The 13,445-nt window shown below is 62.6% G+C and overlaps 1 protein-coding gene across 1 annotated transcript in view; it reads right to left on the bottom strand.

The window, feature by feature from the left end:
• The window catches only part of UNC13A (unc-13 homolog A), a 36,797-nt gene extending 26,638 nt beyond the window's left edge, over window positions 1-10,159 (bottom strand). The window contains exons 1-9 of the mRNA XM_058821327.1: window positions 10,069-10,159; window positions 5,264-5,293; window positions 4,854-4,953; window positions 3,754-3,871; window positions 3,461-3,584; window positions 3,221-3,294; window positions 3,087-3,141; window positions 2,341-2,376; window positions 1,600-1,810 (exon numbers count right to left, since the gene is read on the bottom strand). Coding sequence (XP_058677310.1) covers window positions 1,600-1,810; window positions 2,341-2,376; window positions 3,087-3,141; window positions 3,221-3,294; window positions 3,461-3,584; window positions 3,754-3,871; window positions 4,854-4,953; window positions 5,264-5,293; window positions 10,069-10,090 — 770 coding nt within the window. The 5' untranslated portion in view covers window positions 10,091-10,159. The remainder of the gene's footprint in view (window positions 1-1,599; window positions 1,811-2,340; window positions 2,377-3,086; window positions 3,142-3,220; window positions 3,295-3,460; window positions 3,585-3,753; window positions 3,872-4,853; window positions 4,954-5,263; window positions 5,294-10,068) is intronic.
• Between the last annotated feature and the right edge of the window lie 3,286 nt (window positions 10,160-13,445).

The following is a 13,445-nucleotide window of genomic DNA, read 5'->3' as shown; positions in this document are numbered from 1 at the left end:
CCTCCTGCTGCTGCCATTCACCCTGTCCTGCCCCTGACACACAGATCTGTCACCCGTGCTCTGCACAGCCCTCCCAGGCACCCCCACCCCAGGACACCCCCAAAACCCCCTCACTCGCCTTGACACCATCCCTGCCTGGGGGGCCCCTCTCTGCCCTTGCTGCCAGGCCAGACTCCTTCCCCCGCCCCATCTGCCCCCCCAGACCCCTCCTCTCACAGCTGCCTGCACTGGGAGGCCCACAGGGGCCCGGGAGGCTGCCAGGGACAGGGCAGCCCCGTGGCTCCATGGGGACAGGCTGACAGAAGCAGACATGCAGACAGGACAGGGACATGCCGAGGAAGAGGCCGACACCACGTCTCCAGCACTGGCAGCCAGGGCTCAGGGGGTGTGTGAGGGGACAAAGGTGAGGGGCTGGGCTGACAGAGCCCACAGTGGCTGAGCCAGGCTGGGGAAGCCAGGGGACACCGCAGGGAAGAGAGTGCTAGGGGATGGCTCAGGCTGGTCCCAGCTGGGAGGGGTACTGGCATCATCCAGGTACCTTGGGAAGGAGCACTTGGGGTACAGGGATGCAGGAGACACAGCTCACACCTGGAAACCCCACACCTCCCCATCCTGATCCTGGCCAGAGCTGGGAGAGGCGCTCTTGGCACATGGCAGGATCCCAAATCACTGCATGAAGACCGGCACACCCTGGCAGGTGACCAGGAACGGGGAGTGGCATTTGAGTCCCCAAGGGCCCAGTCCCACACCCGCTGACACGACAAGGAACAGGCAGCAGCACTGCCAGACAGTCGCAGTGCCAGCAAGCAGGACCAGGATGCCGGGATGTCACCCCATGAACTGGGGTGCAGCAGCAAGAGGGGCTGGGGGGACACCTGGAGCACCCCAAAGCTGTCCCTGCAGGAGGCTGATTCGGGGCGGGGAGGGTGGCACAAGGCCGCCCTTGCCAGGACTGGTGTTGGCCTCACCATGGCTGCAAGGACCGAGCACAGCACTCTGCGACGGCACACGGCACACGCACAGGTAGGGACCCACCTATCCGACAGGTCTAGGGACCGCCTGCTCTCAAGGGAAGGCTGGCGGCTGGTCCGCCTGCTCGACTCAGAACCGGACTCAGCGTCGCTGCGCCCGATTGCGGCAGAGTCTACGCTACCATAGCGTCTGCCAGGGGAGGAGAGGAACATGGTCAGAGAGCTCCCACCGCCACCCGCCACCCCCTGCTGCCGTGGGGACGCTGGCAGGGAGGCTCTGAACACCTGGAGGGGGCTGGCACTTTGGGGTGGGCTCTGCCACCAGAGTCTGTGTCCCCAGCTACCTCATGCTGCACTGCCCAGCTCCCAGCAGGGACAGCCAGGGGTGGGGGGCCCCAAACCCAGTGAGGACAGAGGAGGGAAGTGACCCAAAAGAGTTTGAAAACTTCCCAGTGAGAAGGAAAGGCTTGGATGGGACCAGCACCACCCCGCTCTTCCTCACCTCATCCTTCCCTCTGTCACTGGGAGCGCCATCCCTGGCGTCCCCCTGGGGACCCGCTGGCCTCTGTCACCTGCGGGGGAGGTTGAGAGAGCCGGTCCCAGGGTGAGCTGGCTGTGGCCACTGTACCTGATGGGAGCCTGGTCCGAGTAGTCCATCTCGTAGCTCTGCATGGAGTCGGTGTAGGAGTCGCGGGAGCTCTGCTGCTGGTGCCTCATGGGGTACTGGTGCACGGAGGCGTTGGGCTGGGACGTGGTGTAGTAGGGTGGGGGGATGCTGTTGCTGGTCTCGCTGCGGTAGTCACTGTCCCGGTCATCCACGGTACTGTCGGGGTCATCGTCTGCAGGGGGCCACAGTGAGCGGGGCAGGGGATGGCCCAAATCTGCCCCCGACCCTGCACAGAGCCTTCAGGACACCACTGTGTCCCCACCGCTGTGGGACCGTGCTGGGGAGGTGGGCCCAGGGCAGGATGAGGGGTGAGCTGACCTGTTATCAGCACAGGAGGGGTTTGGGGGGATCAGGGGAAGGTGGAGGGGGAATTTGGGACATACAGAAGGAGGAAGAGGATGGGGGCAGGGACCCTCCCTCTGCCCCACCAATGTTCCACCACAGAGGCAAAGCCTGAACTGCTCATTGCCACTGGGACACCCCAAGGGCACAGAGCCCCATGGTGCCATGTCCCCACCAGCCCATGGGGACAGCCCTGCCCAGGACAGGGCACTTGGTGACACTGTCCTCTCCCAGTACAGAGTCATGGCACAAGGCCACAGGCTAGACCCAAGCTCCAGGTCCTCTGAGCCCTGGGACAGGCAAAGAGGGATGTGCTGGGGACCCCCAGGCTGGGAAGAGAGGAGTGGGCAGGATACTTACTCTGCTGTTCTCCCCAGCCAAAATAATTCCAGTTGCCTACAAAGAAAGGGGCAGAGACAATAAAGATGGAGGCAGCTGGTTGGGAGGAACCAGCATCTCCCCAGAGGGCACACTGGCACTGGGACACTGCCCTGGGGACAGCATCCAGCATGGGGCACACTGGCACTGGGACACTGCCTGGGCCTGATCATGATGACACCAAGCTGGACTGGAGACAGTGCCTGTGTGGGCATGGTGCCACTGACCCAGGCTGGGGACAATGCTATGGCCAGGCATGGTGGCACTGACAGGGGACAGGGCCTGGGGCTGGGCACAGGGGCACTGAACCATGCATGCCCCTGGGGTGGTTATAGAAGGGAACTGAGGCATGTGTTGGGACAAACTGAGCTGGCACCCCAAATACCTCTGCAGGGCCCCCATCCAGCAGCCCCCAACACCAGCCTGCTGTCCCTTGCCCCAGTGGAACTGCTCTCATCAGCCCCATTGCTCCTATTGCTCCCCTCCACACACAGGAAGGCTCAGCCACTGTGGAGCTGGGAGACAGCAGAGAAACACTGGCAGACACAGGAAGGATAACAGGAATGGGGATGGGGACTGGGTATGGGGTGAAGTTAAACCCTACTTGGTTGGGATCCAATGCCCCAAAGCAGATGTGGAGCCCACCCCTTGAAACTCCTTGGTGTGGGAGTGGGGAGAAGGGAGGGTGTGGGTGTCCCCCAGTGGGGCAGGGACAGGGCAGCACTTACAGCACTGTGAGCCATGCACAGGCAGAGGCTTTTCCTGCTCCTCCTGGAAGGCATACTGGGGAGAGAGGGGCTGGTGAGGGCTCCTGCTGGCAGCACTGCCCCTGCCCCCTCACCCCAGGACTGGCAGCACTCACATCATCCTGGTCCCGCATCGCGTTGAGCTGCTCCAGTTTCTTGGCCCAGTACCTGGCCTCCTCCTCAGGGATATCTGTGAGGGCAAAGACCCCAGTTAGTGCATAGATCCCCCAAAACAGCCCTCAAGCTTTTGGGGCTGAGGATCAGACCCTCAGCCTGAGCTCCAAAGCTCATGGGCAGCCCTGGGGCTGAGGGCAAGGAAGGACAGCCTGGGGATGGGGATGGGGATGGGCACCCACCCAGCGGCAGCTCAAAGCGCGTGTCCAGGAGGATGCGGTGGAAGGTCGGATCCTTGGTGCCTGAAATCTCATTGTCTGTCATGATGACCTGGGAGTCGAGTGTGAGCCATTCCCCAGGGCCCTCCTGTCAGGTAGAAATGGGGTGAGGAAAGCTCCCAGAGCCCCCTTTCATTTCCCAACAACCCCAGCACACAGGGTGTGGCCCCAGGCAGGATGGGGAAGGCTCTGCCTGGCCCAAAGGACAGCTGGGGTGGCACATGTCCCTTGGGGCTGAGCCTGTGCCTGCCTCCTACCTCATTGGACTGCCTGATGGTCCGGAGGGGGATCCACACCGTGCCCACCATGGTGTCCCAGATGAGCCCCTTGTTCCACACCTCCACAGTCAGGCCCAAGTCCAGCCGATTGATCTCACTGGGGACAGGAAAGGGATCAGGTTACCCCCATGAAGTGAACCCCCCTCAGGTCTCTGCAGCCTCCTGGGACCACCCCAGCTTCTACCTGTCCTCTCAGGGACTGCCAGGACTCAGGTGAGCCCCTCAGATCTGGGCTCAGGGCAGTGGGGGACTCCCCGTGTTGTTTATGGGGGCAGGGGGGAGCAGCAGGGATGGGGGAGCTCAGGGGACCCCTGGACACTCACAACATGAAGCCCTGCACACCCATGGACACTCACAACATGGAGTCCTGCACACCCATGAACACAACATGAAGTCCTGCACACCCATGGACACAACATGGAGTCCTGCACACCCATGAACACAACATGAAGTCCTGCACACCCATGGACACAACATGAAGCCCTGCACACCCATGGACACTCACAACATGGAGTCCGGCACACCCATGGACACAACATGAAGTCCTGCACACCCATGGACACAACATGGAGTCCTGCACACCCATGAACACAACATGAAGCCCTGCACACCCATGGACACTCACAACATGAAGTCCTGCACACCCATGGACACAACATGGAGTCCTGCACACCCATGGACACTCACAACATGAAGCCCTGCACACCCATGGACACTCACAACATGGAGTCCTGCACACCCATGAACACAACATGAAGTCCTGCACACCCATGGACACTCACAACATGGAGTCCTGCACACCCATGGACACTCACAACATGAAGTCCTGCACACCCATGGACACTCACAACATGAAGTCCTGCACACCCATGGACACTCACAACATGGAGTCCTGCACACCCATGGACACTCACAACATGAAGTCCTGCACACCCATGGACACTCACAACATGAAGTCCTGCACACCCATGGACACTCACAACATGGAGTCCTGCACACCCATGGACACTCACAACATGGAGTCCTGCACACCCATGGACACTCACAACATGAAGTCCTGCACACCCATGGACACTCACAACATGAAGTCCTGCTCCCAGGAGGGCAAGTTGCCCCGCACTGCGATGGTCGTGCTCTTGACATTTTGCACCTTCAGGGTCACGTAGGTGTTAAACTTCTCTGTGGGAACAAGCAGAGGGTGAAGTGACCCCCAGTGTGTCCCCCCTCCCCGACACTGCCCCCTGCCAGCCCACACACACTTCCCTCAGCACCCCAGTCCCAGGAGGGATCCCAGCCAGGGCTGGGAGGATGTGAGCCCCCCGCTCTGTCCAGGGCACCCCCATTTGTGTGTGTGTCCCCAGCTTGCCAAACAATGCCTCCAGAGCTAAGGGTCCCCTTGACCCCCTTCCCCAGCCCCTCCTCTGATCCTGCCACACCCAAGCAGCCCAAGAGCCCCCCACCCTCTCCCCTCAGGTGGGGTCTCACTTACCTTGGGGCCCATCATACTTGGCCTTTTTAACTGTGGGGACAAAGGCAGGGAAGAAAATCAGGCTGAGACCCTGGGAAAAGGCTGGGGATCCCCACCAGGGTGTCAGGGGGGTGGGAGGACCCCAGTCCTGGTTGTCCCCCAACCCCCGCCAGCTGCCAGGTGGGAAAAGTGCTGGGATCCCCCATGCCAAGTGAGGGTGAGGGATCACACATGAGATGGAGGTGGGCATCAGAGGGGAGAAAATGCTCCCCCAAAAACCTGCTACTGTGTGACAGCTTGCAACCGCAAATGACCAGGGGTTAAGGGTTGTTGAGGGGGTGTTACCCCCTCACCCCACACTTTTGATTTGGGATTTATTTGGAGAAACAGATGATGTTACCATCCATATCCAGAGGAAAACCTGTGGTCTGGGGCACGCTGTTCCCCACTCGAGTCCCATCTGGGTGGCATCAGCCCAGCAGGACCAGGGTTAATTAAGACTCTCCCAAACCACTGACCCACATTTCCCATAGGAAACCGGGTGAGTCGGTGCTTGTAACCCTCCCTGAGCCAAAACAGCCCCAGGGGTGGAGGAGATGCCCCGCAAATCCTATACAGCCCCAAAACATCCCCATTGCACCCCAGCCGTGTCTCCCCCGTGGAGGCACTGTGGGGCTGGTTCCCATCGTGCCCATTGGGGGTGCAGGGAGCCCTCTGATCCTGCTCCACGGGAAGCCCCCCAGTCCTGGCTGACACGCCCAGATGTTCCCCGTTGGGTGGGGGGTCGGTGCCCAGCCTGTGGCTGCACTGGGGGGGCAAAGGGGGCCGGGCACAGCCGGTACCGACGCCGCCAATGCCCGGGGGCGTCCTCGGGGCTGTGGGGAGGGGAGCGGGCGGGCAGGGAATGACACAGCACCCGGAGAACGCCTAAGTGACGCGGGTGCCAGCGGGTGCACGACCAACGTGACCGAGCAGGGATGAAAATAGCCCTGGCGACATCAAAGGTAATTTGATTTCGGAGACGTGCCACTCGCCACCGCTTATCAGCCGCCACCAGCGCCGGAAGGGACGCGGGGCTGCCGCCAGCGCCACGTGCCTGGCTGGGCTGGCAGCAGGCACCAGAAACCTCGGGGAAACTGAGGCAAGGCAAAGCGGCACCTCGGAAACAACTGGGGAGCCTCCAACCCGGCTGCCTGCCCTGTGCCACCGAAAGGGTGACACGTTGGGTGGCTTTGTGCCCCAAGGAAGGTCAGCAGAGACGCCACTGGCAGCCACGTTCCCAGGGAACCATAGAGATGGGGAATTCACACTCGGGGGGCTGGCACAAAGCTCCGGGATCCCAAAGATCCTCGAGTGACACCAGGCTGGGAGCCTGGGGGCTGGCTGGGGATGGCTGGCACCACTGTGTGTAATGATTATGTAAATGAAATAAATGTATTTATACATTCTATTTTACATATTATAAATTTATATTATTCTATTCTAACAGAGAATGTGGAGCCAGAACCTGCCTGTGGCTGACAGGGATCCCCCTTCCCCCGGGCCCAGGGGCACCCACTATTCTTTACCAGCTGCTGCTTCCAAAAAGGAACGGGAGAGCAGAGGAAGGAAAAGCTCCAAAAATACCCGAGCTGACAGGAACAAACAATTACCCAGGGAACACGTGGCTTTCCTGGCTGTCATCTCCTGCCAGGGAGAAGTCCTGCTGTCACCATCTGCAGGAAGTGCTGCCCTCCCACCCATCAAAGGGTCCCCAAAGCTGGCACAGGGCTGGCGAGACCTGGGGTGCCACCCTGGGGCTAAATTCAACCTGAGTCCCCAGGCAAGGAGCTGAGAACAGTGTGACACTTATGTGACATCAGCAAGCTGGGGGCTCCCCAGGCTGGGGTGATCTCCCTCCTCTCAGGGGGTGTTGAACACGTGGGGAAATTGAGTCAGGAGGCAGCTGGCAGAGATTGGACTGGGAATGGCATTAAACTGGGCTGGGCTGTTGGCATGCCTCAAGGCCTGTCTGTCTGTCTGTCCTTCCCTCTGCCTGTCCACACATTCCTCTGTACATCCATCCTGCTGCCTGTCCATTACCAGTCTCTCCACCCACCCATCCATGCTCCAGCCATCCACCCGCCCATCTGCCATCCATCTTGCTGTCCATCCATCCTCCCACCCCTCTGTCCATCCACCCACGCCTCTGTCCTTCCTGTCTCTCCATTCACCCATCCTTCTGTCCATCCACCCACCCCTCTGTCCATTTTCCTGTCTCTCCACTCACCCACCCTTCTGCCTGTCCATCCATTTGCATGTCTGTCCACCCACTCCTACCATCCACAATTTGTCCATCCCTCTGTCCGTCCATTTACCTGTCTCTCTGTCCCCTCCCCTCTCTGTTCACCCACCCATGCCTCTGCCTGTCCACCCCACTCTCCGTCCACTCACGGGTCTCTCCACACACCCATCCCCATGTCTATCCCCCATACATCAGTCTGTCCATCACCCAACCCTCTGTCCAACCCTCCATGCACCCCTCCATCCGTCCACCCACCCGTCTGTCCTTCCATCCACCCCTCTGTCCTTCCTCTCCCTCTGTCCCTCCACCCACCCACCCACCCCTCAGCCTCTGTGATCACGTCTCCCATCCCCTTCATCCATCTGTCCCTCCGTCTCTCCATCTGCCTCTCCAGCCGCCCGTCCGCCCGCCTGTCCATCTGTCCGTCTGCCTCCCGCCACTCCAGACACCCCCTCCTGTCCCCAGTCACCCCACACTGCCGGGTCACTCCAGTCCTGTCACACAGGGACACCCCTGGCACAAATCCCCCATGAGGGGCGGGGAAAGCCGGGGGAGGCTCTGGGGTGGCACCCCCACCCCCGGGACCCCCAGAATAGCCCGGGGAGCGTGAGCAGCGAGTGGTGACGGGCACTGGGGGAAGCCCCAGCCCACTCGGAGCTGTTCTGAGCAGCCACCCCCAGCGCCACCGAGGGTGTCACCGCATGTGACAGTCCTTTAAGTGGCAGTAAAGAGGCACTTCCCCTGCCAGAGGAGAGTACTGAAATCTGGGGCTGGCAGGGGGGCACACAGGGGCACGCCAGCGGTGGCACTGCCACCAGAGAGGGGGCTGTGACAACACCTCAAGGACAAGGACACGTCAGGGGGTGGAAGGGGCTCAGCCTCCATCCTGATGAACTCAGGCAGCACCGGGAGAGCCCCATTTCCTCCAGATTTCACCTGGGGTGAGGGAATCCAGGAATCCAGACACTCTATGGCCCACCTTGTCCCAGCTGTCCCTCTGCCACCTCCATCCTCTGACCCCAAGACACACAAGTGCTACCCCATCCCCACCAGGATGTCACAGGGCCTTGAGAAGGGGGCAAAGGGACCCCTCCCGACTTCTGTCCCCCCTCATTGAGCATTCAGTCCAGACTGAGCAGCGAGGCTGAGGCCAAGCCTGCAGGGCTCATTTGGGCACTGGGGTGGGCAGGGCTCAGTGTGCTGGGTGCAGGGATCCCCTGCCTGTGCAGTGCCCCAGTACATCCCAGTATGGGAGACCAGCACCAGCTCTCCTAACTGGGCACACAGCACCAGAGCCCCAGGTCGTACCCTGACCCCCGCCAGCATCCCCATGCCAGGCTGGGCAACACCTGCAGGGGGCACAGGGGGCTGCAAGAGGTGGGGCTGGGGCTCGGGCTGCAATCTGAGAGGCGTATTTAGGGTTTCAATCCCCACAGTGTGGGATTTGGGGTGCATAGGGTCTGTTTGAGGGAGTGAGAATGTAGAGATACATAGATGGGTTAGGATGATTTTGGGTGAATTGAGAGAATGTAGAGATACATAGATGGGGGTAGATGATTTTGGTAGTGGAGGGATTTTAGGGGTTGGGGGTGCTTCAGGGTGTAATTGAGGGGGTGGGGGTGGACGTGGGGTGTTGGGGGCACAGATGGGTTATTTTTGATGAGGGGGTGGTTGGGAATGCAGAGGGCTGCATCTGCAGGATGGGGGTGCCTGAGGATAGGCGTGAGGGGTGTGGTCCTGGGGGGGCTGGGGAGGGGGTATATGGGGAGGGATGCGATGGTGGGGGGGTGTACGAGCACGGTGAGGTCAGTGCTTGAGGGGGGTGTGGGAAGAGACGCGAAGGGAGCAGGATGGGAAGGGCAGGGGCTCCGAGGGGGAGGCAAGCTGGATAGGATGGGGTGGGCGGCGAGGGGGGAGCCCCCTCCCCACGGCGGGGGAGGGCGATGGAGGGAGCCCGGGGGGGTTTATAGGGGACCCCCCTCCCTCCCCGGCAGTGGGAAGTTATGGGGGCAGCTCCCGCCCCACGGCGCTGGGAGGATATGAAGGAAACCCGGGAGTTGTTCCGGGGGGAGCCCCTTCCCACAGCGGGAGGGGAGCCCGGGAGGGTTCCGGGGGGAGCTCCATGGGGCGGCGGGAGGCGCGGAGGGAGCCCGGTCCCTCCCGGCGGGGTTCGGGGTCAGGACCAGCGTTCGGGGGGATCCCGCGGGGTTCCGGGGGATCCCGGGGGCTTCCGGGGGATCCCGGGGGGTTCCGGGGATCCCTGTGCGGGCAGGGCGCGCCCACACCCCCGCCCCTCCCCCACCCCCGCTCCTGGCTCCCGCGCCGCGCGCGCGCCCCCGCCGGTTCATTCATAAATCCACGCGCCGGGCGCTGCTGAATGGAGCCGTTCCCACGGCCCCCCCGCCTCACCGCCCCCTCCCGCCCGCGCTCCCCTCAGCCCCGCCGGGCCCGCGCTCCCCCCTCTCCGCCCCGGGCTCCGCTCCGTCCCCGCGCGGGACGCGCCCCCCGCCCGGCCCGCGCCCCGCGCCCCGTGCCCCGGTACCTCCGACGCAGAGCAGCGACATGGCGGCGGTGCGGGTGCCGGGGGGCGCGGGGGGCGCGGGGGGCCCTGGCCGCCGCCCGGCTCTAGCGCGCCGCCATCTTCCCTCAGCACCGCGGACAGCGCCTGACGTCACCGCCGCCCCCGCCCGCGCGGCGCCGCCCCCGAGCCCCGCCCGGCGCCGGGGCCGAGCCGGGTCTGGGGTCCCGGGGGGGGGGGCACGGGGCGCGGAACACACGGCACGGCACGGCACGGCCACACGGCACGGCACGGCACGGCTCGGCACGGCCACACGGCACGGCACGGCCACACGGCACGGCTCGGCACGGCACGGCACGGCACAGCACGGCACGGCACAGCACGGCACCGCCCGGCACAGCACGGCACCGCCTGGCACGGCGCAGCACGGCACGGCACCGCCCGGCACGGCACGGCACGGCACGGCACAGCACGGCACGGCACAGCCCGGCACCGCCCGGCACAGCACGGCACCGCCCGGCACGGCACGGCACGGCACGGCACGGCACAGCCCGGCACCGCCCGGCACAGCACGGCACCGCCTGGCACGGCACGGCACGGCACGGCACGGCACAGCACGGCACGGCACAGCACGGCACGGCACAGCCCGGCACGGCACAGCACGGCACGGCACGGCACGGCACGGCACGGCACGGCACGGCACCGCCCGGCACAGCCGCAGCTCCCCGCGGAACGGGCGGGAGGCCCTGCCCAAAGCGGGGCCGGCGCTGTCCGGGGTGGGTCCGGCCCGCTCGTCCAGCCCCGGGGCCGTGGTGCCCTCCCTTCCCTGGCAGGGTGCGCTGGGGGCGCTGGGGGGTATCCTGCCCTAAGGGGGGGTGGCTTTGGGGTGCAGAATTTACCGCACCCCCCCAGGCGTGCCCCCCCCGGGCCGTGCTGGGCATGTTCAGAGATGGGACTGAGCAGGGACGCACTGTTGTTGTCACCCCTCTCATTGTTGTGTCCTCTCTCCTCTTGGCCACCAAATGTGACATCCCAAAAAAGGCTCAGATGTGGGCAGTGATCCCAGCTCAGGGGCTGCAGGAGCTGCCGTGGTCCCAGACAGGAACCAGCACCCAGCTCCAGGTGCTGGCCCTCATGGGAGGGGTCCCACATGAGAGTAAAGCAGGGACCTCCACCTCCATCCCTGGGGACACGAGCTCACACAGGGATTCACCCTGTCCCCGTTTGCCTCCTCTTGCCGTGGAGCCAGGTAATGGGCTCACACTGCCAACCTGCTGATCCTGGTGGCTCCAGCAAAGTGCCACCACGTTACTCCCATGGGATCATTGCCCAGCAGAAAGTGGCATCAGGAGCACCGGGAGGAAAAGACACCAAGGCAAACTGAAGCAGAGAGAGCAAGGGAAGGTGTGCACACAAGGGCACCTGTGGGACTAGCCTGACCCTCGCACTGATCCCTCATCACTAATGAGTGATCCCAAACGATAGCAGGGCCTGACCCTCCCAGAGCAGCCCCAGCCCCTGACAGCACAGTACTGGAGCCACTGGTGGCAGGAGATGTGGCAGGGGGACACCCACGTGTGCCCTCACACACCTGCACAGCCCTGTCACTCCCACAGGAGCACACAGAGCCCCGTGGGGTGACAGCCCGGGCAGGGTGACCCAGTGTGGGCAGCAGGGGGGCCCAGCTGTGACAGCCCCACTGCCACCTTCAGGAACAAGGCCCAGCTGTGACAGCCCCACTGCCACCTTCAGGAACAAGGCCCAGCTGTGACAGCCCCACTGCCACCTCCAGGAGCAAGGCCCTGGGGATACGGGTACAGTGAGCAGCAGTGGGCACAGCCCTTCCTGCCAGGGAAACTGAGGCACAGAGAGCTGGGCTTTGCACCAGTGAGGACCCAGAGGAGGCAGGGTCACCGGGCAGTGCTGAGATGCCAAGGCAAGCCCCAGGTCCTCAGGCTGAGCCCCAGCCCCCTCCCCAGCACATCCATTCTCCTGGCTCTGCCTCCCAACAGCCCTGCCCCAGGAATGGCAGAGTGGGGGTCATGCCAGGGTGGGGGTCAGCACTGGGGCCACCTCCTCCCTCCCTCCCCACACTCTGGGGGCTCTCACCCCCCTCTGCCCCCCAGTGCCGGTCAGAGCCCTTCCAGACCCCCATCAAGTCCCTGGTGACAGACCAGGAGTTGGTGGCACCCCCAGCTCTGGCATTCCCACAGTGCTCCCCCCACAAACACCATCCTGGCAGGAGCATTGGGGCCCCCCAGACACCCCAGAGCCCTTCCCCACAGCAGGGACGTGCCAGAGGCTCCTCCCAGCCCACCAAGGACTCTCGGTGTATTTTTGGTGCCATCCCTCGGCATCTCCTCCCTGCTCTGCCAGCCCTGGGGCACCAGAGCTGCCTCCAGCGGGAGCGTCTGCTCCGCTCAGCGTCAGCGCACCACCCGTGTGTGGCACACGTGGGGCACGGGCACACTCCTGTCACACACACTCGTGTCACACACACACATCACACACACGCTCCTGTCACACATGCACTCGTCATACTCATGTCATACACACACAGCACACACACAGTCATGTCACACACACGTCTCACACACAGTCATCACACACATGCATGTGCACGCACACTACTGTCACACAAACGCTCGTGTCACATTCATCACACACACACTTGTGTCACACACACTCTTGTCACACTCGTGTCACACATGCACTCGTGTCACACACACTTGTGTCACACACACACTTTCACATCACACACACTTGTGTCACATACACATGTCCCACACTCACTCGTGTCACACACACTCATGTCACACACACTCGTGTCACATGCACACTTTCCACTTTCATATCACACACGCACTTGTGTCACACACATGTCCCACATTTACTCGTGTCACACACACTCATGTCACACATATTTCTGTCGCACACAGTTGTGTCACGCACACTCCTGTCACACTCATGTCACACACACACTCCAGTCGCACACACATCACACACACATTCCTGTCACACACACACATCACACACACACATCACACACACATTCCTGTCACACACACACATCACACACACATTCCTGTCACACACACAAATGTCACACACACATCACACACACACTCGTGTCACACACACACACGTGCCTGCTTGTGCCCCCCCCCCCCACACACACTCACACTGTCACCCACCCCTTTAAAGCCACCTTTTCCAAGCCGAGCAGCAATTCTGGAAGATTCCAAACAGGGAGATTTTCATCATTCAGCTCAATCTGTCTGCCCACCCTCCCAGCACCCATTGCTGCCCAGTGCCACCCTCCTGCCCTGGTACCAGCTCTGAGCTGCAACCATGGCTCAGCTTTGCGTTCATTTTCTGCCCCAAACCCTTGTTTGGATGAA

Source organism: Ammospiza caudacuta, chromosome 28 (assembly GCF_027887145.1).
Source record: "Ammospiza caudacuta isolate bAmmCau1 chromosome 28, bAmmCau1.pri, whole genome shotgun sequence".
Lineage (NCBI taxonomy): Eukaryota > Metazoa > Chordata > Aves > Passeriformes > Passerellidae > Ammospiza > Ammospiza caudacuta.
Note: the sequence above shows the minus strand (reverse complement) of the source record. Positions and strands in the feature narration are given on the sequence as shown.